The sequence below is a fragment of the Coturnix japonica genome, chromosome 5 (genome assembly GCF_001577835.2).
Source record: "Coturnix japonica isolate 7356 chromosome 5, Coturnix japonica 2.1, whole genome shotgun sequence".
Classification (NCBI taxonomy): Eukaryota; Metazoa; Chordata; class Aves; order Galliformes; family Phasianidae; genus Coturnix; species Coturnix japonica.
The window spans coordinates 11746654-11770409 of record NC_029520.1 but is presented as its reverse complement, the minus strand read 5'-3'; the positions used below and the strand labels follow the sequence as shown (position 1 = coordinate 11770409).

The window sequence follows — 23756 nt, the reverse complement described above, 5'->3', positions numbered from 1 at the left end:
ATGCAAGGGAATCTTTATCTACAGATATCTTTGTTCTACGTTTGCTTTAACAGGCAACGTAAAAATCAACTACCTCTAACAAAAGTGGTGTTGCTCTGCCATCTTGTGGCAGAGCTGAAAACAGCATATCTTTGATACTGACACAAACAAATAAAAACCTCACCACCAATAAAAACAAAAGGGCGGGGGAATGCTCTACACAGGCTTCAGCCTGGAAATCACCCCTGACATTTTCAAATTTACCTTCTTACAGTTCTGGCTCAAAATGAGGAGTTTTCTGGGTTGTGCTGCTTTCATGGCTCTCGCATCTCTTCTAAATGGACTTAGTCTAAGTTGGAGCTGAAGGCTGTCAGCCTGTTCTATAGTTCTTCCTATACTGATCAAATTTTATACTGAGTCTAAAATAAAAATAACCATCTGTGTAATAATGGTGACCAAAGAGGAACAAGAGCAAATAAGCCACGGTTATGTGTTACTTTCTGCAACGGGGGAAGCTGTTGACTGACCCAGAGAAAATATGATGATCAGGGTTTCCTTATGCTGTTTTAAGCTACTTTGACTATCAATTCTTTTCTGACCTCCTGCCTTTTGGACTTGGTTCCATCCCTGTGGTTTTATGGCAATGATACCCAGAGTTTTGAACGACCAGTGCTGGACTTAACCAGGAGTCTGTCCTGCTGAAGTCATATGAAGTACAGATACTGCAGTAGCACCATGTTCTTACTAATGCACTACATGTTTATCTAGTATATTTCTTAGAAAATACACAATAACTCATCATAGTCAAGCAGCAATTAGATGAAGCATTAATATATTTTGAGCCTATATCTTACTGTTGTCCTAAGTTAAATGTTTCTCCCACATGCTAAAATCAAATGTTAGAGTCTGCATTCACTTCACTGTTCAAAAGTCAAGTAAATGTCTTTATTTTGGACAGTGCTTCTGTCGTGCATCAACCTAATAGAGATGTAGGGTTTATTTGGTGCATTTATGTAGCTAATTCTCCCTTTATACCTTGCTCCATTATGGCATTTTGAGCCTCAGTAGAAGAAAAAATATAGCGTGAGCTTGCAAGCAAAGGTTTATGTAGGGTAAGAGCAGCTAAAGCTGGTGAGGGAGAAAGCTGGGATAGTTGTCTTGTCAATTTGCTTCTTACCGCTGGCAGAGAAGAGGTTAGATGTTGTCTTTTGGCAAATGAAGAGCTATTTCACCTGTTAATTATCAGTGTGTGCCTTCTTTATAGGATCAGGTCTATCATAAAAATTAGGCAATCATAAAACAATGCTGTTCTCAGGCTCTTATGTTCTAGAATTGTTGGTGTTACATGATAAAATGCTAAAGCCATCATAGAAATGCTTAGTCAGAAAAAAATATTTGGACCTTGTAAATATGTGTGTCCAGTATCAGGCCCAAACATGAGAGAAGCAGTGAACAAAGTGAGAGTTGATCCATGCATAGCTAAGTATTCCTACAAGGTGTTGATTATACATGCAAATGAGTGATTCCTATCAAGAGAATGCAAGGGAACAAATTATAAATCTCAAGTCACATATGTATAAGTATCAACAAATTTAAATGGCTTAATTAATTATACTGGAAAGCATCTAAAGTGCTCATTAACAGATGTACTTGTCTTGCAGTAGGAGCTGTGCGAAGGCTCGTCTTTATGCATGCAGTCACAACAGTGGATTGTGATAAGACTGAGGGGGGGGATGGATGGAATTTATTGTTGTATGTGTGCAAAACAGTGCAGACCAGCTAAGGCAGCTGGTGGGAACGGAGGGCCTGTTTCTCTAACATCAACTGTATTTCTCATATTATTGACATGCCTGCTGAGGGGGGAGAACAACAACCGTCTGCCCTTTGTCTTGATAATGACTAACTAGTACAAAGCCTTGTGAGCTCACGTTTATTGCATTTCAGTCTTTATTTTTCTGGAAGTGATGAGGGTGAGAAGGGGCTAAATATAGATCTTGGAGATCTGCAGAGCAAAACCAGTAATAGCTGGTATGTTAGCTCAGTGTAAGGCCCTACAATTGTGTGAAATGAATGCCTTAGTATTCCTGTGTTTGTTTTATTTATGGTTATATTGAGGATCTCCTGCTGTGCTTGGACTGTTTCATTAGCAACAAAACATTCCTGAGGGGATGCCATAGGTTTGGGAGCCAAGCAACCAGGATACTCTGACCCTCGCTGACTTGCTTAGTATGTATGGCAATGTTTGAGATATTGCAACTTCTGCATCCGCACACAGTAAACTAAGCTCAGTCTTGTTCCGTTTCTCTTCTTTTATCCTTTCCCGGTTAACCAATTTTTGCTGTTGGTGTAATGCTGGATCCTATCCAAAGAAAGCTTAGGCCTCTATCTTAACACGTGCCTTTTTTAGCACACACTACTACTACATCTGTTGACATCGCTCATTTACTTTGGAAGATAAAATCACTATCAGTAAGAAGACTTAGCTTCTAAGCAAAAATGTATTTCATGGTATTATCAGCTGCAGGTACAAATAACTGGGCCTACGTCTATGATACTCATGTACTGCTGAGTTTTAAGAGCAGGAAAAGCCGAGCTATTGTGAAAAGTAGGAAAATGCTAGCAGGTATGTTTCCTTTGGGTCTTGGCTTCCAATTGCTTTTGTCTAATATTGAAACTATTCTGCTTTGCTTTGCCTAATGAAGTAGAGCTTAATGCTCTCTTACAAAGCTGCACTCTGTCTTGGTGTGGGAAATGCTTATATGCAGCAACCAAATGACCTGGGGAAAGAAGACTTGGGGAATTTCTGTGGGCTTTTATTCTGCTGAGCACTGCTTTGAAGGTACTTGATATTGTACAGTTTGTTTTATGCCCTGACAGATCGGCTTAAGAATTTAGGAGGGTGTAGTAAACGTAAAGTAAAAACAGTATTTAAAGCAAACGTTTACTCCCTCTGAGTTCTTGTTTTAGTTAATTAGAAGTAATAAAGCTTAACTAAATGTCTCTCTGTAAGGCAAGAACATGGTCTCTTTCAATCGCACTGAAAGCTCTAATGGGCACACAGTGGTAGCGTGGGAGGATTTGCTTAAAGCACTGAGAGAATCTGATATATCAGATTGAGTAATATTTGGGAGGGTAAGGAGTGGGTGTAAGTAGCGCAGGGGTGGTAGTAACTATCCTCTTTGAGCTATGGAGATATAGGGTGACTACTTTTTCTGTTATCCTGCTAAACAATTGTTATGATGCTGTGTTCTTTCAAGGATCTTCACACCTTAAGAACAAGTGCTTTGTAATTCCCAGGGTGTGGTAGTTAATATTGCTGTCTGTTTAGCTGAGGAGTAATTGCTATCCAGAACCAGATAAGAAGTCACAACAAAACCCAGTTTCCTGGTTGGTTTGGGTATTTTAAATTGTAAGCAGAGAGAGCAATGGAAAAAAATGGGCTGATGTGTCTAGTGCTTGCATTCATTCTTCGCTGCGTTGGTGCAAGCTTTTCATTTTTGAATAACAGCTTTGACCAAGAAAACAGACCAGCTATAAAAGGAAATATAAGTACATGAATAAATATTAATATTTAGCTCTCCACACAGCTTGACCAGATCTGGGACTAGCACAAATGCAAGAGCAGCAGCAAATGCTTTCATTGGAGACTGGTGCAGCTACTTTTGGTAGCAACCTACACTTGTTTTAGTGTAAAGCAGCCATGGACCTACCAGGAGTTTGGAAGACATCTTAAATTTGGATCACTTTTGAAGTATTTGCTTTGCTTTTTCAGCAGTTACTGCTTGTCATTGTTATAGCAGCAATCAATTATTAGCACTGTTTTTATTAATAAATTGGCATCCACTAAATTCAGAATAATCTTAGATGAAACTTTTGTCTCTGGCCATTTTTGAAGTATTAATTTCCTTAATTTTCAGCCAAAATTTGGCTTCCCAAACATGTCCTAACAACTGAAAAACCATGGGTTCTGGAAAATTATTCAATAGCATTGTGAGCATTTTGGAGCAAGATTTTAGTTTGCTGTTGCTTTTAACAATGTTTGCCAAGCCTTGCTGTAATCGTAAACCATAAAAAAATAGCCTGGCTAGAAGCTCCATGATTGATGTGGGAATGTTGAGATGAGGTTGTTGTTTGTATTAAGTAAGAGGTCAAATTAATTTATCAAATGAGTTTTGCTAGTTGAAAAGTACACGAATCCCAACCACAGAAACTGAAAGTGTAATGAGACAGAATGGCGTGGTACTCCTGAGATGAGGCTGTACTTGTAGAGAGGGAAATATGTTTGTCAGTGCCTGAATTATTTAATGGTTTAATTCTGGGAATAGAGGATGTCAAGGAGGGAATGTCTTCAGCTTTCCCATACATTGGTTTGTGAAATAAGATGAAGGCTTAATCTGAAACAAGCAAACGTAATCACTCTCAATGTGTGTGTGCTTATGTGCTATTTGTTGGTTTGTAATTATAGTAAAATTGATCTTTTTTTTTTTTTAAATTATTTTTTACAGGGTCTTTTGTATGCATGTTAAATGCCTGTTGTTTTACAGAAATGCCAGGCAGTAATGGGATTATGAGAGTTAAGTTGGATTTTCTTGTTAAATCAGAATGAGATGTAACTTGTATCAGGTAATTGGACTACAGTAGATCTAAACTGGTGTAAAATAAATTTGTTTGAGAATGGAAATTAATATAAAACTATCAAAACTTAAATACATTTAATCACTATTAAAACTAAATTACAACTAAATTTACTTTCGTTGGATTTCTGCTTCCCAGGAACTACTGGATTCTTAAATGAATTTTATGAAAGCATTTGAGAAGCATAATATTTCATCAGTTATGTTTTTTCAAGATACAAAATTATTAATTTTTTAATTAAGCAGGTTTTCTAGTTTTCTAGCAGTGGCCTTGTAGCAAGTTTGTAAGATCAGTGAACTTTAGAAGCACATTATTCAGTCTGGTCGTGTCAGTGTTCCAATAACCTTAACTGAAAGGGCAAAGGGATCCTTAAGTTGTTCAGTTACGAGGGCTCCTCTGAAAGTAATGCTTCCTATTTTACTGTGTTGGCCCATGATATTAGAGGCGGAATGCTGGTGGTATGGCAGTAGAGGTTGAACTATTGCACTAGTATTGTGTTACATGTTGCTGTGTGACAGATGGTAGCAGAGGGACAATGACAAAATGGCATCTGACATGGAAGTGTGGATGAAGCAAAGGTGTAGAACTAAATTCCTCTGTGCAGAAAAAAAATGTCCCCTATTGGCATTTATCAACACTTACTCAGTGTTTGTAGAGAAAAATAGTGTTTTGTAGATAAATTTGCTCTACCAAATAGTGTTATTGTTGCTGTGTTGTAATGCCCATAGCAATAAATAGGGGGAATTATTTCTGGAAAAAATCTGTGTGCAAAGATACGGGATGCTAACAGGATGAGGCCAGCTCTACACTGGGATTCGGAGCTGGTGGGTGGATGGGGATTGTCGTAAGATTTGACCTTTGCCTTTGTTTCAGGAGTGATGCTGGCAGTGATGCCTGCCAAAGCTGTGACTTTTAGGAGCAACAGAAGCAAGCTAGTGAGAGAAATAGGTAACTCAGTGTTGCCTCTTTGCATACTGTATGAAGATATCTTCAGAGGGAGAAAGATTAAAAGGAATAAAATGAGAAGAACAATGAATAGTTAAACAAGAAACCCTGTATTCCTGTTTTGTCATCCCAGGCAAGAGACAGGTTGTACAGAACATGCCATTCTGTGCTGCTTCTTCCTGATCTCGTGGGCTGCTGCACAGTAAGTGTTGCCTCTCTGCCATAAATTTGAAATGAGATGATTGCTTCTGCGTTTGACAGTGGACCAGATGTTTGCATTTCTTACCAATAATCTGACAGGTGTTGTTTGCACAGCTTCTTCGCTGAGATTTTATCTTCTTTTATTTCACATTGTCCTGTTGGATGACATCATTCCAAGGGGTGTCACTGTGGTGGGTAATCAGAGATCTATGCAGTATACAGAACTGATATTGTGGATTTGAGTCTTTTGTTTTGTCCCTGCAAAACACAAAGGAATTAATGAAGGAAAGCAGCTTTCAGAGTTTATGTGATGACTGCTGATCTTGTCTGTCTGAAATGATGTTGGTGATGCAGGTTTCAGAAGTTGCAGAATTAAATGTCTCTGCAGGAACAGTAGGAAAACTTCAGTCTTAAGAAGTTCTGCACATTTATAACAGAAGTCACAGCAACGTTTTCTATGGCAGGGTTTGTATTCAGTTGCTTCTTATGAATTTGCATTTTCAGGGTAGAAGTTGGTTTCTGTTATCCTGCTCTAAAACCGATGAGACAAAACTTCTAAGTGGCGAATTCACAAGGTAAGTTACCTTATGGTTTGTTTTTTAGAAATCTCTTGATGTAGCTGCTAGTTTGTTCTTCATTTAGGATTCAGCCTGCTAGGAGACTTGCATTTTATTTGTTTATTAAAATGCAACTTAGCCATTCAAGTGACTTGGAACTGCTGCCGCCGACTGTAGGAACACTGAAATACTTTTTAAAAGCTGAGCCCAGTCCTCCTTAATTGCTTTTTAAAAAGGAGAGAGAAACACCGCTTCCCTGAAGAAAAAAGAGCCATGCTGTGATGCAGAGAGCTATCTTTTGTCTCATACAGCACTGAGCATGCTCTCAAGAAAATTACAATCTCTTGTTGATCTAAATATAAAGTATTCAGGAAATATAAATTATTGTCTTCAGGAGCTGTAGAAATTGTTGGGGCAAACATCAACTGATACTTTGTTCAAGTGTGTTCTGCATCTGTGTTTTGATCAGCCTGGTTAAGAGTTGCTAGCAGAGCATGCGGTGTCTGCTTCTGGTTCTGTCAACTTTGCTTGAAATAAAACCAAACAAAAACTAGTTTGGGGGCTGGGGTGGGGTGAATTTCAGATGGTATTTTACAGCAAAGACTTCTGCAATGAGTGAAGTCTTATTAAAGAATCATGCTCTGTTACATTTGAAAAACTTACTCTTTAAGTGCTTTATGGCTGGATTAATGAGTAACTTCAATTAGTTGATGCTCTCCCGTGGTGCAGTAATTGGGCTTCCTTTTTGCTATAAAGACTCTCCTTGTTTTCAGACTGTCACTTAGCACCCCAAGATGTGCATTACTTCCAGTACGCTGCTGTTACTCCTGATAGGGGTTGTTTGTATTATGGAGCTCCGTGCTGTACCATACATTCTTCAGAAAGGTAGGATCATAATTTCATATCTAGCTCTAACTACTTTCTGCATGCTAAAGGTTTTGTTCATAGGCAGTGACAGCGGTGACTGCTGAAATAAAGAAGCTGCACTAGTTTCACCCACTGGGATTTTGATCCTGAGTGCTGGTAGATGAGGTACAAGGTAGCATTAGAATAACTTGTCTGGTTTTAATTCTTTGGTTTTGTTCCATTCCAAGTCTGTGACATAGTGTTTGCTTTTAATGAGTAATTTTCAAGCAACTTCTGACTGATTTCTTGATTCAGAATCAGTAAAGTAAGTATTAATTGTAAAGAACTAAATTAAGTACTCTCAAATTTGCAACAGATTAATGAAGGTCCTAACTTAGCAAGTTACCTGTGGGCTCCAAACAAAATGTGAGTCTTCTCTTACTTTGTCTTAGATCTCAAGATCCCGAATATACTTATTTTTGGCACAGTTATTGGTTGCAATTGTTTCCTTTCCTTTGTGAAGAACTACTGATCTATTGCAAACTAGCAAAGAAAGGGTTGACTGTTTTTATGCTTCCATTTTAGATTTGCAGCTTGATTTCCTAAGTTCTGCAAAGCTGTCAAAACATATGTGGTATCTAAAGCATTCTAATAAGCTGCTCGTTTCAGCAGTCCAACATGTAGCTTTCTGTCCAGCAGTATTCTCTTGCTTCATTTCAGTGCCAAACAGACAAAACTGATGCAGCTTACATAGAAATTTCTGATCCAACCCATGATGATTTTATTTTTTTCTCCATTTTTATGCCCAGGATCAAATTTCTGGGGGTAGAAGCTAAATCTCTTTACAAAAATGTTGATTGAGGGTCCTTTTTCTTTCCTCATTTTGTATTTGCACATGGCAGTGCAGTGACTATCCCAGTGTAAATTTAGTCTGGGCAGCTCATTGTAAAGTGTTCTTCTTGCCCTGGTAGAGGCACTGCTTCTGACCTATGTTTCAGGCTGTGCCTTCCAATATATTTTACTCAAAAGTGGGAAAAATTAAATCTAGATTAAATCATTCCTTCTTCTTCCTGTTTTTACCCCTCAGATCCAAAGTGCGGGCAGAAAGTTCATGAGACAAAACCATGGAGTTACTTTAACCTTTTCACCCGGATTGTTGGGGGGAACCAGGTGAAACAAGGCTCACATCCATGGCAGGTTTGCTCAAGCAAATATGGTTTTATCATCAGAACAAAGTCTGTCTTTCTTTGTTTTTACATAGATGAGAAAAGAAGAAAACCATTATGCTTCATACTTATTTGCACTTAGAATGCACCTTTAAGCTCTGCTCAAGTTTTTATGAAACTTGGGGAGGAGACAGAGAAGGTATAAATCTGTTATGCTCTAAGATAAACCTTTGCTTAATGTTTGTTATTTTATCATTAGTTCTGAAAAGAGTGTGTTTAGATTAGTCTGTGTAAAGAGGCACAGGTGAAACTGCTCAGAAACTGAAGAACACCTCAGCACCCCAACCACTGTCTAGGATCACAGCCTTGCAGTTTGGAAGAAGGGATGCCCTGGGGTGCTTGGTGTTTTAAGCTTTATAATGAACTGGACAAAGACTGTGGTATAGATGTCAAAGACTCTCTCATGCTCTGGTTTGCCCAGTGACCTTCAAAGGAAAAATTCTCTACTTACGAGTAACCTTTGCACAATCTTAATTCATTCAATTAATTCAATGAATTCAATTCAGTGAATTGGTATTTATTATATGTATGTTGCTTTTATCCAGGTATGAAGTCACAACCAAGGGGAACAGCAAAGTTTAGGATCACTTATGCTCAAGGAACATAAGAATGCCATGAAAATCTGTTGACTGAAATACTGCACGAACCTTAGCTATGTGAATCTTTAAAGAACACCAGCATACATAACTCTGTCATTTTTCCCTCAAGTGCAGTCAGGGCAGATACAAAGATCTCGTGTGTGTAACATGTTGTCTTTATGTGAAACAGGTTTCCTTGAAACGAAGAGAAAAGCATTTCTGTGGAGGCACCATTGTTTCTGCTCAGTGGGTGGTCACGGCAGCTCACTGTGTCTCAGACAGGTATGGATGTGATCTTTCAGGACCAGCTGCAGGTGCAGAAAAACATTGATTGTAAAAGCATGTGTAACGTAGCATCTTTTTCTGGAGATTACTCACGGATGCTGCTCTTTCATTTGTAACCGGTATTTTCCGTGCTTTATCAGAAAGAGGGAAAAGACAAAACACTTGAACATTCAAAAAATAAGAGTAGATAGCATTTCAAGCCAGACAGAGGCTGATTTTGAACTTGTAGGTAGAAATATAGTATCACTATAGCCAAGTTATAATTGTCAGGTGATTACAGTATTCTTTTTAGAGGTAGCAGCTGGCAGCATATATACAATTAAGTGGTCAATTGACATAAAACTGATCTCTTGCATGCTGATAATTCAGCCTATGCTCCAAAAAATAAAGCAGGCAAGGTTTTGGTTGTGCCTTCACAGAGATTATAATGATCATGTAGCTAATACTTTGTACTAATGAATCATATGGAATTATAATTTCAATCTGTATTGGACATGCTTTGTGATCTCATCTTGGTTATACTAGCCAAAAACTGAAGTTTGTATTACCTACAGAAAAACAGGCAGTAACTGAATTAGCGTAAAGCCTCCTGATAGAAAGTAAGTCATCAGGCTGATGAATAAATTTGAAGCAGAATAGCAAATTTGTCATGGTGGCTTGTTGGTTTTGTTTTGTTTTTGTTTGCTTCCTTGCTGCATGTCAGCTCTTGTGAGGCCCCATCTGCAGTACTGTGTCCAGGCCTGGGGCCCCCAGCACAGAAAGGACATGGAGCTCTTGGAGTGGGTCCAGAGGAGGCCATTAAGATGATCAGAGGGCTGGAGCAAACAACTGTATACACAATAATAGGAGCTCATTCTTTAGCAGACCACTTACATACAGATAGGAGTGTAGCAAGGGATGATTCAACTCTTGTTGACTGTACATATTATACTGTAAAATCTGAAGATGAAAGGTGTTATATATCATTACTGAAATTCTTCTGTTTACAAACGACTACATTTTCCCTTTCATTCTGAAGATTCTGTAGTTGAATTTTTATTTTGCAGTTCTTACAGGAGCCTACTCAGGTATTTGAGTGTCACTGCAGGAGAATACGACTTAAGAATCAGGGAGAATGGAGAGCAGACACTCCCTGTTAAATATATCATTAAACATCCAAACTTTGACCCCCGAAGGCCGATGAACTATGACATAGCCCTTCTTAAGCTGGATGGAACCTTCAACTTCAGTAAGACCGTAGTTATTTATGGCTAAAATAGAGAAGCAGCAGCACAGATAAATTATCAAACGTTAGATGAATTTTTTAGATGCCATAAAAATAATTTCTTTTTACTTTTAAAGAAGTGAGAGAGAAAACACACGATTTTTCTTGCTTTTGTTTGTTTGTTTTATGATGATGCTCTTTGAAATAGCTATCAAGAAATTTTGTGTATGGCAGGCTCATCAGTTTTGCCAGCATGTCTTCCCAATCCGGGTGAAAAATTTGAAGCAGGATATATCTGCACTGCTTGTGGCTGGGGCCGTCTAAGAGAGAGTAAGTTACTGGAACCGTTGTTTGACATTCTGGTTCCACAGTGTTTTTGTCAGTCCTTCATTCCTGTGTTCTTTCTATTCTTAAAATGGGCAATGAACTGTCTAGCAAACCCATATCTGCATAGAAAGCAAATGCCTTCAGATCAGTGAATGTTTTCTTATCAGATTTTCTTACTCAATTTTAGATACTTTTTTGAGAATTCTATCTGTTCCAATATGCAGTGGTTATTTCTGAAGCTAAGAGCTTGACTGCATAAGTTGCAGGCAGACTGGAAGTTACTGCCAACTGAGAATAAGATTGCAGTCTAAAAATGGAATCTCTGATAGCTTCATCTACCTGAGAATGATTTCAAAATGATCACCAAAATATATGGACCTGTAAATTATGTAGGAGATGCTTTGAAATTTATTCAAGTAAAATTGCTTATATATACAAAACTGTATGTTAATCAAAACATGTTCATAGCCATAGAAAGACACGGAGCAAGTTTTCAGCATGTTTTTGTTTGTGTAGCAGCAGTGTCATTGAAAGTTCACCACTCAGCATTTCATTTTGAACAGCTTTGTTTTGTTTCAGATGGACTGCTTCCTCCGGTTTTATATGAAGTCAATCTACCAATTCTAAATAGTATGGAATGTTCAAGAGCATTGTCAACTTTAAAGAAGCCCATCCAAGGTGACACTGTACTGTGTGCTGGGTTTCCAGATGGAGGAAAAGATGCCTGTCAGGTCAGTTGAATGCAGGGCCTTTGCACTTGAAGTGTTTCTCAGAAGCTCAAGTTTCAAAGTGCTCAAGTGAATAAATATACTGTAATTTTTGTATTCTATTTTGATGTGTGTATTCTTTAAAAAAGTCTGTATGGGAGAATGCATTTAATTCCACAAATCTTTATGAATTATTGTGTGAATTGCATGACAAGTTCCTGATAGCAACTTCACAATGTATCCCAGTGCTGTGATGTTTAGGGCTCTTTAACTTGAAAGCATTTGATAAACACTTATTAACAAATGTTCCTAGCGTGGTATGGAGGAAGTTAGAAAATACTGCCTTGGAGAACAAGAAAATAAATGGTGGTTCCTTTTCTTGGGAAAATTGTGAAGTGGCAAAACAAACAAACAGCCTCCTTCTCCTTTTTGTCATGCTGAAACACAGCACCTAAGTGAATGAATTCATCTCTCCTGTCACTGCAATCCTAACTAAAAAACAATTAAAGAGAAAGTCTTTTTTTTTTTTCTTTTAATGTTGTTTTTTTTTTTTTTNTGCAGACTGTATATGCTTCTTATGCTTCCCATGTTCTGCCATTCATCTTTTGAATTCTGAGTATTCAAAATAACAATGCAGTAACAGCTCAATTTTTTTTTCTTTTTTCTTTTTTTTTTTTTTCTTTTTTCATTTTTTTCCAAATGACTGCTCCCCATGAGGCAGGTTTGTCACTACACTACAAAAGACAACTCAATAAACACTTCAAAGCCTGCTCAGTGGTACATGCGCACTTATGTAACCTGTGAGTTTTGGGTTCTTACAGGGAGACTCTGGGGGTCCTCTCTTGTGCCGACGTAAGCACGGTGCCTGGATTCTTGCTGGTGTGATTTCCTGGGGGATGGGATGTGCTCGTGGCTGGAGGGGTAATGCGATGAAGAAACATGATGAAAGAGGGTCTCCTGGATTATTCACAGACCTCAGTGCAGTGCTTTCCTGGATTCAAGAAAATATGAGTGCTGGTATTAAGTCTTTACGAAAAGTTCTCTCTCACCTCTTTCACTTTTCTATCTCATCATCATATTTCATTTAATTTTATCTTTATCAAGATATAGTACTAATATTTCTCTCACTAGAAACTTCCTTCAACTGATGATTAGAAAAAATAAAAATAAAAATAAGGGACCTTTGTAATGTCCAAGAAAAATCAATAGGGTTTAGCTTCTGAAAGGTATGTTTTCAGTTAAAGAAAAATAAGAGAGAAGAGCGATGTCTTTTCTATATGAATGTACAGTAATGGATCACTGAGTTTTCAGGAGAAAAAAAATTAACCAAAATTATTATAGTAACTAAAGATTATTGGCTCCAATGAACAGCAAAAGCAATTTGGTAAATGAAGCAGGCCTGCAGTTCTCAGCTGCATTATGCTGGGTTTCACTGCCTGCTTTTTTACACCACTGCACTGGTGTGAAGAATCTTGACTGTTACTGCAGTCAGGCTTAGCATCTCGGTGTCCCTGGTAATAAGGTGGTAGCTGGATTCTGCTACCCTGTCTTGAGATGTGTAGCATTTATTCAGTGGGTATGTACAGAAAGAATGCTGTTCAGACTGAGAGGTCTATCAATGCATTATTAATTCTAGATGTATCTTCTCTAGAGTTGGTTATTCTGAAGTCAGCTTTGCCTAAACATGTAGTTTTGATTCCAATCATAGTTTATTGTAGGCACTGTGTCCTCAGGAATTCAAACCTGCATCAGTGCTAGCTGTATAAACCCTACTAAATATAAGTATAAAACCTACACTGTTAAAAATAAAGCCTACATTGTGAATATGTAACTGTAATAACACTTTCTTTTTTCACTCCCTATCGCTTCTTTATTAGACCTGAAAATGAAGAGTTCCACACGTGAGTAGTACTTTTTCAGCATGCTGTATCTGCTTTAGAGTCTAAACAGCTTTCTCAAATAATCTCAGATGTGATCTGTGAAGAAAAAGAATATTTATAAAAGAATATTTATAGAATGACTTGTTAACACACTTTAAAATGCATGCTTTAAATACGCAGGGTTCTTTTCTACTCAGTAAACAATTTTCTTATGTAAGATAGTTCATATGCACAGGTGACTTCAAAAAGGAATTTCCCTTAAGACAGATGTGTATAAGGCGTTAATTTATTTAAATGCAAACAGAATTAATGGAAAAAAATGTAGAACAGAACCTCAAGCATTGCATGGAATCTAATTAATGATGTTGGTTCTGTGTGTGAAAGTACAGATTCTACACAGAAAATATCAGGTAAATTGATCATAGTTTCTGCTCATCTGTGATGAATCTGTCTACTTATTATATACTTACTGGTGTCTGTTTCTGTGAATGGAATGTAAAAACAAAGAAGCCCGATTGTTTTCATCCTATTCCTGAATATCATTTATTTTACAGTTGAGGTTATATTTGGACTCCGTGTGTATGGGTACTTTGTTTTTGATAAACATCTTGCTGGCTTACCTTGGCAACAGAAGGAAAGGCAAAAAGAAGGCATTTTTACACATACTTGTAGTTTCTAGCAGTAGTTATCTGGAGAAAAACACTTCTGCTTCTTCCAGTCCTATGTTGTACTGTTGCAAAAGTATGCTGCTGCAAAACAGCTAAGAATTTTATTGCAAATGGGCAGCAATAAATGCTTATGTCCTGAGGTATGCCTTTCTCTTCTCTGAAAAATCCTGATACCAAAATCATCATTTGACAAATACTTTCTTTAAGGTGAAAAGCAAGTACCGCTGTTTTTACACTAAAATTTGATAGGGTGCTGGCAGAGCTTGCTTTTTTTCCCTCCTAATTATGTGCTTTAAAAGTGACCTGCTGCAATTTCAAGTAGAAGAGAGGGAAGACATCATTCTGCCATCAGAAACAAGGTACAGATGAGCCGTCTTAAGTCTCACAATATCCTGTAGATGTTTGGTGTAACAGAGGATTGTTTATGTGTCAAAACTGATTCTTCTTGTTCTAACTCTACAACGCAGCATTTTGTAGTGTTCAGAATGGCAAACTCCCAGGCAGTGAAGGAGAACTAAATTTTCCTGGAAGATCGGAGCAGTTCTATCAGAACCATCAGTGAGTACACGAAACACAGACGTCCCCACAATCTCCTTCTGGTACCTGTGTTGTTGTTGTTTTATTTTGCAGTTTTGTGAATGAGAACAAATTTATCATTACAGATTGTGTGTATGGACTCTGTTTGTACCTGAAGGGAATTCTATATTGCTTCATTTTTCCCACTTTGATATAGAGCCGGAAACGTTTTGTGACTATGATTCTTTATCAGTCTATTCAAAAGACAACAGACTTGTTGGTGAGTTGCTGTCCTTTTGTTTTGTAAAATAATGTCTGTGTGTATCCTTTCAGTCTTAACAGCAATTGAACACAGAGACAACATGTCAGTTGATGATGCTTTACTCACGTTTTCATGATAGAATTCACTGTGATGTGGTCTAAGCTGGAAGATGAGAGATTGGAAGGGGGAAAAGAATGGAAAAATGCCTGTTGGGGGGTAACCATGTCAGCAACTGAACTGCTGATGTCAAGGATTTTAAATGCGCATCTTTTATCTGAGCTAACAGATTAATAGATAATAGGGAGGAATAGACAGACAATTTCTTTTTCAGCTATAAATTTTTATAAGCAAGTGCTAAAAACTGTACAGCAGAGTTTTCTCAAATGACCGAAGGCTTTAAACAGTGATTAACCTCTGAAATGTTGTTTTAGGGAAATTCTGCGGAGGAGATCTTCCATTACCTGTTTTGATTGGGTCCAACAGTATAAGGCTGAAATTTGTTTCTGACAGCAAGGATTATGGAACTGGTTTTTCTATGACTTACAAAGCTCTTACGCCAGGTATTCTTCCTGGTAAGTCAACTCAGAAAAAGCTTCTGTGTTTTTGCCTAAGTGGACAGCATAATGAACAAGGTAAGTGTGCTTTGGCTGGTGTGTAGCGCTGTGGAAGAACTGAGATGCCAGGAAGAGAGAAGACAGATACTGTTTAGAAAAAAAAAACCTCCTGTTACTTTGCCTCTATCCTAAATCCTCTAGAAGGATTTAATTTCCTTCTCTACTTATAGAAAGATTTAAAAATTAATAAAATCAATCACACAAGCCAAATTTCCAGTCAAGGCAACTTTCAATTTGCTGTGCAGAGTAGTTTATCATCACTAGGGGGCAGTTCCAAGAACCATCTCATGAGTCTGGGCAATACTTAGGAAAACAGACACCTTTTGTTTCTGCAGCTTTTTCAACCAGTTTCATTCCTTTGTGATCTGTAAGGACAGGGAGGAGTCCTCTCTGGGGGGAGGGGAAGAGGGGAGAGGGAGGGGGGTGAATTTGCCACTGCATTGCATGAAAGTCTTATCTACTGATTGTGTTCTCTATCTCCACTTTCATTTCCAAACAAAATTGGCAAATGTTCTCCTGACATGCCTTTGTCCTGGGCTTCTATCGCTCCCACACAAGCATCTCACTCTGCAGTACGCTGCTTGTATCATAGGGACATGCTGTTGTCATGACTGAATGTCTCTTCTACCCAGGAACAGATGAACAAATTTTGTTGTGATTCTCTTGCAGAAGGATTTGGCTTGCTGCTTTTTTCCTATTTCTGCAAAAGCATCACAAGAGTTTTTCTGGATTTCTTTTTTTCCTTTTGTGTGTGTGAATGGTTTTAACAGGTGCTTCTTTTTTTGTTTTACTCTGGATTTCTAGATTCTGGCTGTGAGTCCTTAGCTGTCCTTTTTGAAGAAGGAGTGTTGCAAAGTATGCACTATCCAGAGCACTACAGCAATCTGGCAGACTGTCAATGGATTATTTGTGCACCACAGGACCATGTAATCAAGGTATAGTGTGTGCCTTTGTGTTTGTGGAATGAAAGTGGACATCGTTTAGTTGGCAAGAAAATGTGCGGCTAAAGACGAGCAAGATCTAGCAACGTAAGCTTGAATAATGCTGTTGGACAGTGGAGAGAAATCCCTTTCTGTCCTAAAAGGCAGATAGGTTTTGAATTTTCCTTTGGGTTATAGTAAAATAGGATTTCCTGGTTTAAATTTTATTATGATGCTTTCTTCTAGCAAATTTAATGTTATGTGAGATCAGACTAAGAGAATCCTTGAGAAAATTAAAGAACTTGTTTAGAGCTTTGAATTTTGATTTGTGAATTCAACAGGGTTCACTTTTTTCTTCTTTTTCTTTCTTTCTTTGTTTTTTTAAAGCTTACATACCAGTCTTTTGAAGTAGAAGAGAGTGAAGATTGCACTTACGATGCTGTTACTGTGTATGAAGATGTGGGAAAAGAGGAGGAAATTGGTTTGGCTTTTAATTTTGGCATACATTGGGGGCCTATTACTTCTATGACTTTCAGTAGCCTTCTTTTATGGTGTAAACTGAAATTTACCTCCATAGTCTCAGGTGTTGCTGTAGGTACTACTTTCAGTACCTTGGAAGTACTTGCTTGTGTTGGTTCTGTTCCTCTTATGGAGACAAAAAGTCATCTAACAACAGTTGTGCATATTTAAATTCTATATGGAATGCAATCTGAATTCATGTCTATTAAAATAAATAAATTAAAAATAGAGGTGGGAGGCATAAGGCATTTATTTTTTTTTATAGTAATGATGCCAGGCAGAACAGAAAGCACCCAAGAGTTCTCCCTTTCGGTATCCAATTTTTCACTCAAGCCGAGTGTTCACACAATACTTAATGCCTAGCTGGAGATTTCTTTGGTTTACATCAAAAGAAGGAAAGACCTGTCCCAGTCAAATCTGATACTGATACTGAAGTTAGCACTGGCAGATATTAGTGTTTCAGTGCTGCAAAGGAAACCCAAGTTTCCAATTTTATCTACATGCAATGGCAACCTATGGTTATGAGTGCTGCCGTAATATCTTGTGAAATAATGCCAAGAGTCTCCTTGTTCTAATGAGATAATTACTGAACAAACTGACAGAAATAGTAGAACACTTATTCAGCCTATGTTGGCTTATCTGATCCTCTCTTGTGTATAGTTTTGGTTTTGTTTTACCCTCTCGTGTAACAACTGGAATGCACAGAATGTATACTATGCACTGTTAAAAAAGGTAAATATGAAAAACTACATTTTAATCTGCTGTGAACCTTTGCTTTCTCATTTTTAGCTAAATCATGTGGATTTGTCCTACCAGCTCCTGTTCTAAGCTCCTCTTCTATGATGCTGGTTGTCTTTCACTCCGATGAAACAGAGACCTTTGAAGGATTCAGAGCTACAATCACTTTTGTTCACGTTACAGGTAAAATAATTCTGTAGCTTGGGAGACTGCCGCACTAGGGCAGCAGTGAATAGTGATATTCAGAATGATTCTGCTCTATGAGATTCTCACCTAATGGACTGCTTCAGTGAAAAAATCTTCATTGTGAACCTTTTGAGGGATCAAACAGAAGACCTGTTGAGTGGGTAAAGAAAAACAATGGAACTCCCCAAGGTTTATGTTTTGTATAAATGTGTTTTGGTACATTTTAAATGGTTCTTTACTACCATGTGAAGATGTAATAACATAGATCCCTTGGGTACAAATCTATTCCTTCCACAGAAATGATTATAGAGGAAATAAACATGATTTTGTAGTTAAAAAATATTATTCAGGACAGCCTGCTAACACATTTGCTGTTTTCATTTGCTAGATTTAGATACTTTGGATTCTGCTAATGAAGAAGTATTTGAAAACACGAATATGACTGAAGAAGAAATACAGGTTACAACAGGTTAGTCAACCTGAATTCTTATTTCTTCATGGGAATGTTGAGTACCTCTAGGACTACAACTTAAATATTGTTTTCTCCAGATGTTTCGGGGCTGCTGTCTGCATTGTCCCGAGGTTTTTATTTTTTAAAAAATTTTTTAAATTTTTTTTTAAGATTTTATTGACAGGACAAGGGGAATGGTTTTAAACTGAGATAGGGGAGGTTTAGGTTAGATATTAGGAGGAAGTTTTTCACACAGAGGGTGTTGATGCACTGGAGCAGGTTACCCAAGGAGGCTGTGGATGCCCCATCCCTGGAGGCATTCAAGGCCAGGCTGGATGTGGCTCTGGGAAACCTGGAAATTGTGGGGTGGCTCTTAAATGAGCTGTTCCTTGCCTTACCCATCTTAACCTCTAAAAAGTTCTTGAGACATTAATCCTTTCTTTTTCAGATGATGTTTGTGGAATGCCGTCAAATCAGCCGAGGTTCATCTTCAGTAGGATAATTGGAGGTGAAGAGGCTGTACCACACTCATGGCCTTGGCAGGTCAGCATACAAATTTCAGATCAGCATATCTGTGGAGGAGCAGTTATTGCCAAAGAATGGGTTGTCACAGCTGCTCACTGCTTTAATTCTAAGTAAGTACACTTGGTTGATTCTTCTGGGAATGTTTGGGAATGATGGGATCAGTTTACAGAATATATGTTAGGATGCTTCTTGGATAACTTCTATGTGGGTCATTTTACAGATCATTATTTCCTCTAGATTTTAGGAGGACATGGAGGCTTTTGTGCCTGGAGTTGATGCTATTTCCTTATTAGGAAGCTATTGGTCTGTTATTTCAGATCACATAGATGTTTTCCTGTCTTTATGGACAGAAGCCAAGAAGGTACTCTGTGTGACATTTAGATTCTTGAAAATATTTTCTAAAATGCAAATTGATCATTCTGCTTGTAGGCTGAACTCACTGTTTTCCAGTTTCAAATGAATCATAAATACGTTAATTTAAAGTTCATATACCTTGGGTCTTAAGTCATTTTTAAATCCTCCCAAGACTGATGATAATTCGGTATTCTGATTCAATTTTCTAAATAAGTTGCAGTTACTGAAAATGAGGATAAAATTTCCAAAGTCCCCAGTGCCAAATATGCTCAGATCTGTATATTTTTGTTGGACCTTGAAGTGGTAAAGCTGGCTTGAAATTTAGACTTTGGCTTTTAAGTTTCTAAATATCAGTTTGCAAAGTTTTATATCAGGAGCATTATTGTACTGTGTTGAAAGTGTGGCTTTAAGAGCCATAGTATGGAGGATTTCTCTATTGCATGTTGCAATCACACCAGAATTTGTCTATGTGGCTTAATGTGATTTCATCAGGGAGTTATGACAGGCTTTCAATGTGTGAGACAGTTTGGTTAAGAAAAGAGAGGATGAAATATTCCTGTTGCATTTGTTCATATCATTTGATGACATGATTAATTGGGCTTTACGTGTTACCCATTTTTTCCTTTATGATAGAAACCAGCACCATCCCTGGAATGGTGAAGACCATGATGTGGAGGCCTTGAGTTCAGCGACAGGCAGCCTTAGCCTTTATAAACCTGATCTTTCTTTTAGTTCACTGTTTGAGGGGTGCCATGGCCTCATCATGAGAATGCCTCATGCTCCCCTGAAGTCAGGGAGGTTTCTGTAGATTTTCATGGGAGTGAGGTCTTCAGGCAGTGTTGGCCCAGGAATATGCAGGGCTTTCAAATTTGTTTTGGATGGGGGAGATTATGAGTCTTGTGTTCAAGGAATGTTGTTGTAACAGCCTGAGAATGTATTAAACCATTCCCCCCTCCCCCCTTTTTTTTGAGGGAACTATACAGAGACTTATGGATGGTGGTCACAGGAATTCATGATCTTACAGAGCAAGAATACAAACAGGTACTTTAAATTCAGCTTAATAATAAAATATAAATAAATTATGCAAAATTATTTTTAATGTAAATGCACTTCTCAGATTGCTTATGATGCAGCAATCTTCCAGCCTCAATGCTGGTCTTAATCTGCACTTGCACAACAGTTTTTATGTGACTGCCAGAGAACTTGTATTAACACAGACCTGTGTGTTCATCAGTAACGAAATCTAAACCTTGGCTTGAGTGAAGAGTGTATTGTCTCTATTACAAAGATAGAAATAATAAGGGCACACTTTCCCAGTTTACTCAGACCGGACTAATGCTTTTCCACAACCACCCTCTTCCTACGCTTGCTGAATGGAGTTTCTTGCACGTTCCCCAATTCATATCTGAGAGCCATAATCTCGACATGTTAACGTAAGGAAGTTGGTAACTTCAATAGCTGCTTTCTTTCAGCTATTGAACATCTTTCATCTTTCTAGATGTTTCTTTCTTCTCAAGCACCTTGCAAATATCCTGAAAATTTATAAAACCAAAGGCTTAAATTCCCAAGTCATTGAGCAAATGTCAATGTCCTTGCTCTCCTAGAAAAGATCAGTGAAGCAGTATATTATACATCCAAGCTTTAACAAGACCACTATGGACTCTGACATTGCTTTACTGCAACTGGCTGAACCCTTAGAATTCAACCACTACGTGCATCCTGTGTGCCTCCCTGCAAAGGAAGAAGTGGTTCAGCCCTCCAGTGTATGCATTATCACAGGATGGGGAGCACAGGAAGAAGGTATGTAGTCTTTGCCATTTTGAGGGTTGAGCAGGCTGTGGTTGTATTTAATGGTTTATTCTGTGTTGCAACATGAATTCTATCTATCCTTTTGATTCCTGGAGAACTGATATGTTAAAAAGCTTTCACTTACGTGAGCTCAGATAATCTTGCATGGAAATGAGTAGAAGTAAAGCAATCAGTTTAGATTTAGACCATATGAAAAGGAGAAGAGTCAAGTTGTTTTCTGGAAGCCTTAAAATAAGCAGACTGTATAAAATCTAGAGATGCATAGAGGAGCACAGTCCTGCTGTGCTAGAAGAAAAAAGCAGGGGACTAGGAGATATTTATTATTCTTTGTGATAACAGGTGAGGCAGGCATTGTATCATTAATTATTGCCTCTGCCGGTTTCTAAGATGTCTTTTCTTTCAAGATAGAGAAAAGAGTAAAAAGTTGCATCAGCTGGAAGTTCCCATCTTGATGCTTGAAGCATGTCAGACCTATTACATAAATCTTCCCAGTAGAGTGACTCAGAGGATGATCTGTGCTGGGTTCCCTCTGGAAGAAGGCAAGGATTCGTGCACAGTAAGTGGCTTTCTGATGCCTGGGGTACAGCCAGATGGGTTCTGCAAAGGAGGAATATTGAAAGCTCACTATGAGCTGTTTTCTTGCAAACAGGCTGTAGGTCAGGCACATCCAGCCTGCAGCTGTCCTTCAGCAAGAAACAAACACCGCTGTTCTATTAACTGCCTCAGCTGCAAGCAGGACAGGAGAGTGCAGCACAGTACCAAATCACATTATGGCAAATAGCTTTATGCATTTTGACACACTGGCTAAACACGTGGGCAGCTTAGACCTGTTGTTGCCAGGCTTGTCTTTTAAAAACATAAAGAATGCTTTTAGATGATAATCACGTTCCTTTGCCCTTGTGCAGGGTGATTCTGGCGGCCCATTAGTTTGTCCTTCAGAAGATGGCTCAGGATTTTACACCCTTCATGGCATCACTAGCTGGGGCTTGGGCTGCGGAAGAAAGAGCTACCCAGGACTATACACAAATGTTGGTGTTTTTGTGGACTGGATCAAGCAGAGCATTAACAGTAGCGGTATGTATAGAAACAAACAAACAAGTGAATCTTTCGGCCATTGCTAAATACTTAGAGGCTATCATTATTTAATTTGAGGATACCATTTTTATACTTGGTGTGTCTAGCACTCCCTGAAATCTAAGTTGTGTAAAGTATGTCTGGTGAATGCTCAGAAGCAGATGAATCTAAATCAGTAGTCACTTCTGAAAATTTACTGTATTATGTATTGTTATTCATGTTTCTCCTTCTGACAAATGGTTTTCTATGAAACTCATTCTATGATTTTCATTACTGCTGCTTTGCTGCCAGGTTTCTTAAGGCTAGCAAAGGTGAGGAGGTATGAAATGACACGTGACAACAGCGAGTCCACCTTGATAAGTGGGAGCCTCTGATGATCTTTCCAAATTTTATCCTGGCTTTTTTTGTTTGCTTTTTTCTTTTTGTAGATCTGCCCATTTTCATGGTGTAACTGTCAGAAGAGCAGTTCTGATGGACTACACTGTAGAACACTTCCAAATGTCACTAAAAGCAAAATGTGGTGAGAGCGTATCAGTTTGTGACTGCTGAAAAGATCATAGAGTAGCTGATCCTTACCTTGATTAATTTACTGCTTGTTTTCCTGAATTGAGACTTCAACCTTAACCTGTGTGTCCTTGGGATATACAGAAGTTACTTGGAGGTTTCTGACATGGTCAATCTGTACTAGACAGAAGGATAGGTTACCACATGCCATATGTTAAGCATGAACTCAAATGCAGCACTGGAGAAAAAGAAAATCAATGCAAAATAAGAATGTATGTTAAACAACTGAAGTCAGTTATTTTTCCATAAGGTCAATGAGAGTGTTAGCTCTGGCTCTGAGGGGGCCTCAGTGGTGGCAGTACATCTTTAAGGATCCAGAGAGCACTGTCTAGTAGATTAGTCATGTAAATCAATCAAATTGCTTGGAAAAAACTATCTTAATATGCACAAATAATGGTCCTTGCAAGCCTGATTTGCATATATATTATTAGAATGATTTGACTACATTATTAGCCTGTTTGTGTAACAATTTTTCTACATGCAATTGCACCAAAAGAATTTTGATACTTGCAAAGCTGCCACCAAATGCAGAGTAGACATAACTGTGTTCAACACTGCTTGGGCTTTTGAGATGTAAGGAAGGCCTAGTGGGAGAGCCTGCATGACTTGCATGAGAACCTTCTAGTCTGCCTACTGTACCCAGTGGAATCACCCACGGATGTGAAGCCCCATGTATTAGCTTGTGTGCAAGCACAAGACTGTACAAGATTTCCCCATCTTGTTAGATAAGAATTCCAGTGAAAGGCATTTCCTGGGCCTTGAATGACTTGTTATGAATGTAGGGAATTCTACACAGTAAGGGCTGTGCTTGGTGCAAATACTCATCTCAACGATCCACAGTTTTTCAGTAACCTGGGGCACAGTGAGGATGCTTCTCATGCTTGATCTAAGATTTCCCTTGTATCAACCGTGGTCCCGCTTTTAGTGTTTTAAATATGTTATGTCCAATATGTTATTTTAGGTCTATTAGTCTTGGTTAGCAATGGAAATATTGACAGAAGTCCAAAGGAAGCCTCAATGACCTGCTAAATGTTTATAGTGTGATGTTGCTGTGCTCTGTTCCAAACTTCTGTATTGAAGCAAAGTTGCTGTTTTGATTAAAAAGTAACATCTTTTTTTCTGGATAAGAAAACTTCCTTTTCTAACAACTTGCTTGTTATTCAAACAGAGGTGTTCAAAAAAACAA

General features: G+C 38.2%; 1 protein-coding gene across 4 annotated transcripts; it reads left to right on the top strand.

Annotated features, from left to right (window-relative positions):
• Positions 1–5401: 5401 nt before the first annotated feature.
• On the top strand, positions 5402–23692 carry OVCH2 (ovochymase 2). 4 transcript variants are annotated; one of them, XM_015863958.2, is made up of 23 exons: positions 5402–5761; positions 6265–6335; positions 7091–7202; positions 8251–8360; positions 9158–9249; positions 10299–10480; positions 10691–10786; positions 11363–11514; positions 12312–12507; positions 13368–13391; positions 14506–14596; positions 14701–14834; positions 15248–15388; positions 16235–16365; positions 16738–16831; positions 17659–17790; positions 18182–18262; positions 18693–18879; positions 20095–20164; positions 20728–20923; positions 21337–21488; positions 21838–22006; positions 22435–23692. In XM_015863958.2, exons 3-23 carry the CDS (start codon positions 7112–7114, stop codon positions 22455–22457), a joined length of 2544 nt encoding a protein of 847 aa, XP_015719444.1. In that variant the 5' UTR covers positions 5402–5761; positions 6265–6335; positions 7091–7111; the 3' UTR covers positions 22458–23692. The 4 variants fall into 4 exon arrangements, 3 of the variants coding, with proteins under 3 accessions (XP_015719444.1, XP_015719446.1, XP_015719443.1); XM_015863960.2 differs by lacking the exon at positions 5402–5761 and having other exon boundaries at positions 5846–6335; positions 10308–10480; XM_015863957.2 differs by lacking the exon at positions 5402–5761 and having other exon boundaries at positions 5846–6335.
• The last annotated feature ends 64 nt before the right edge of the window (positions 23693–23756 follow it).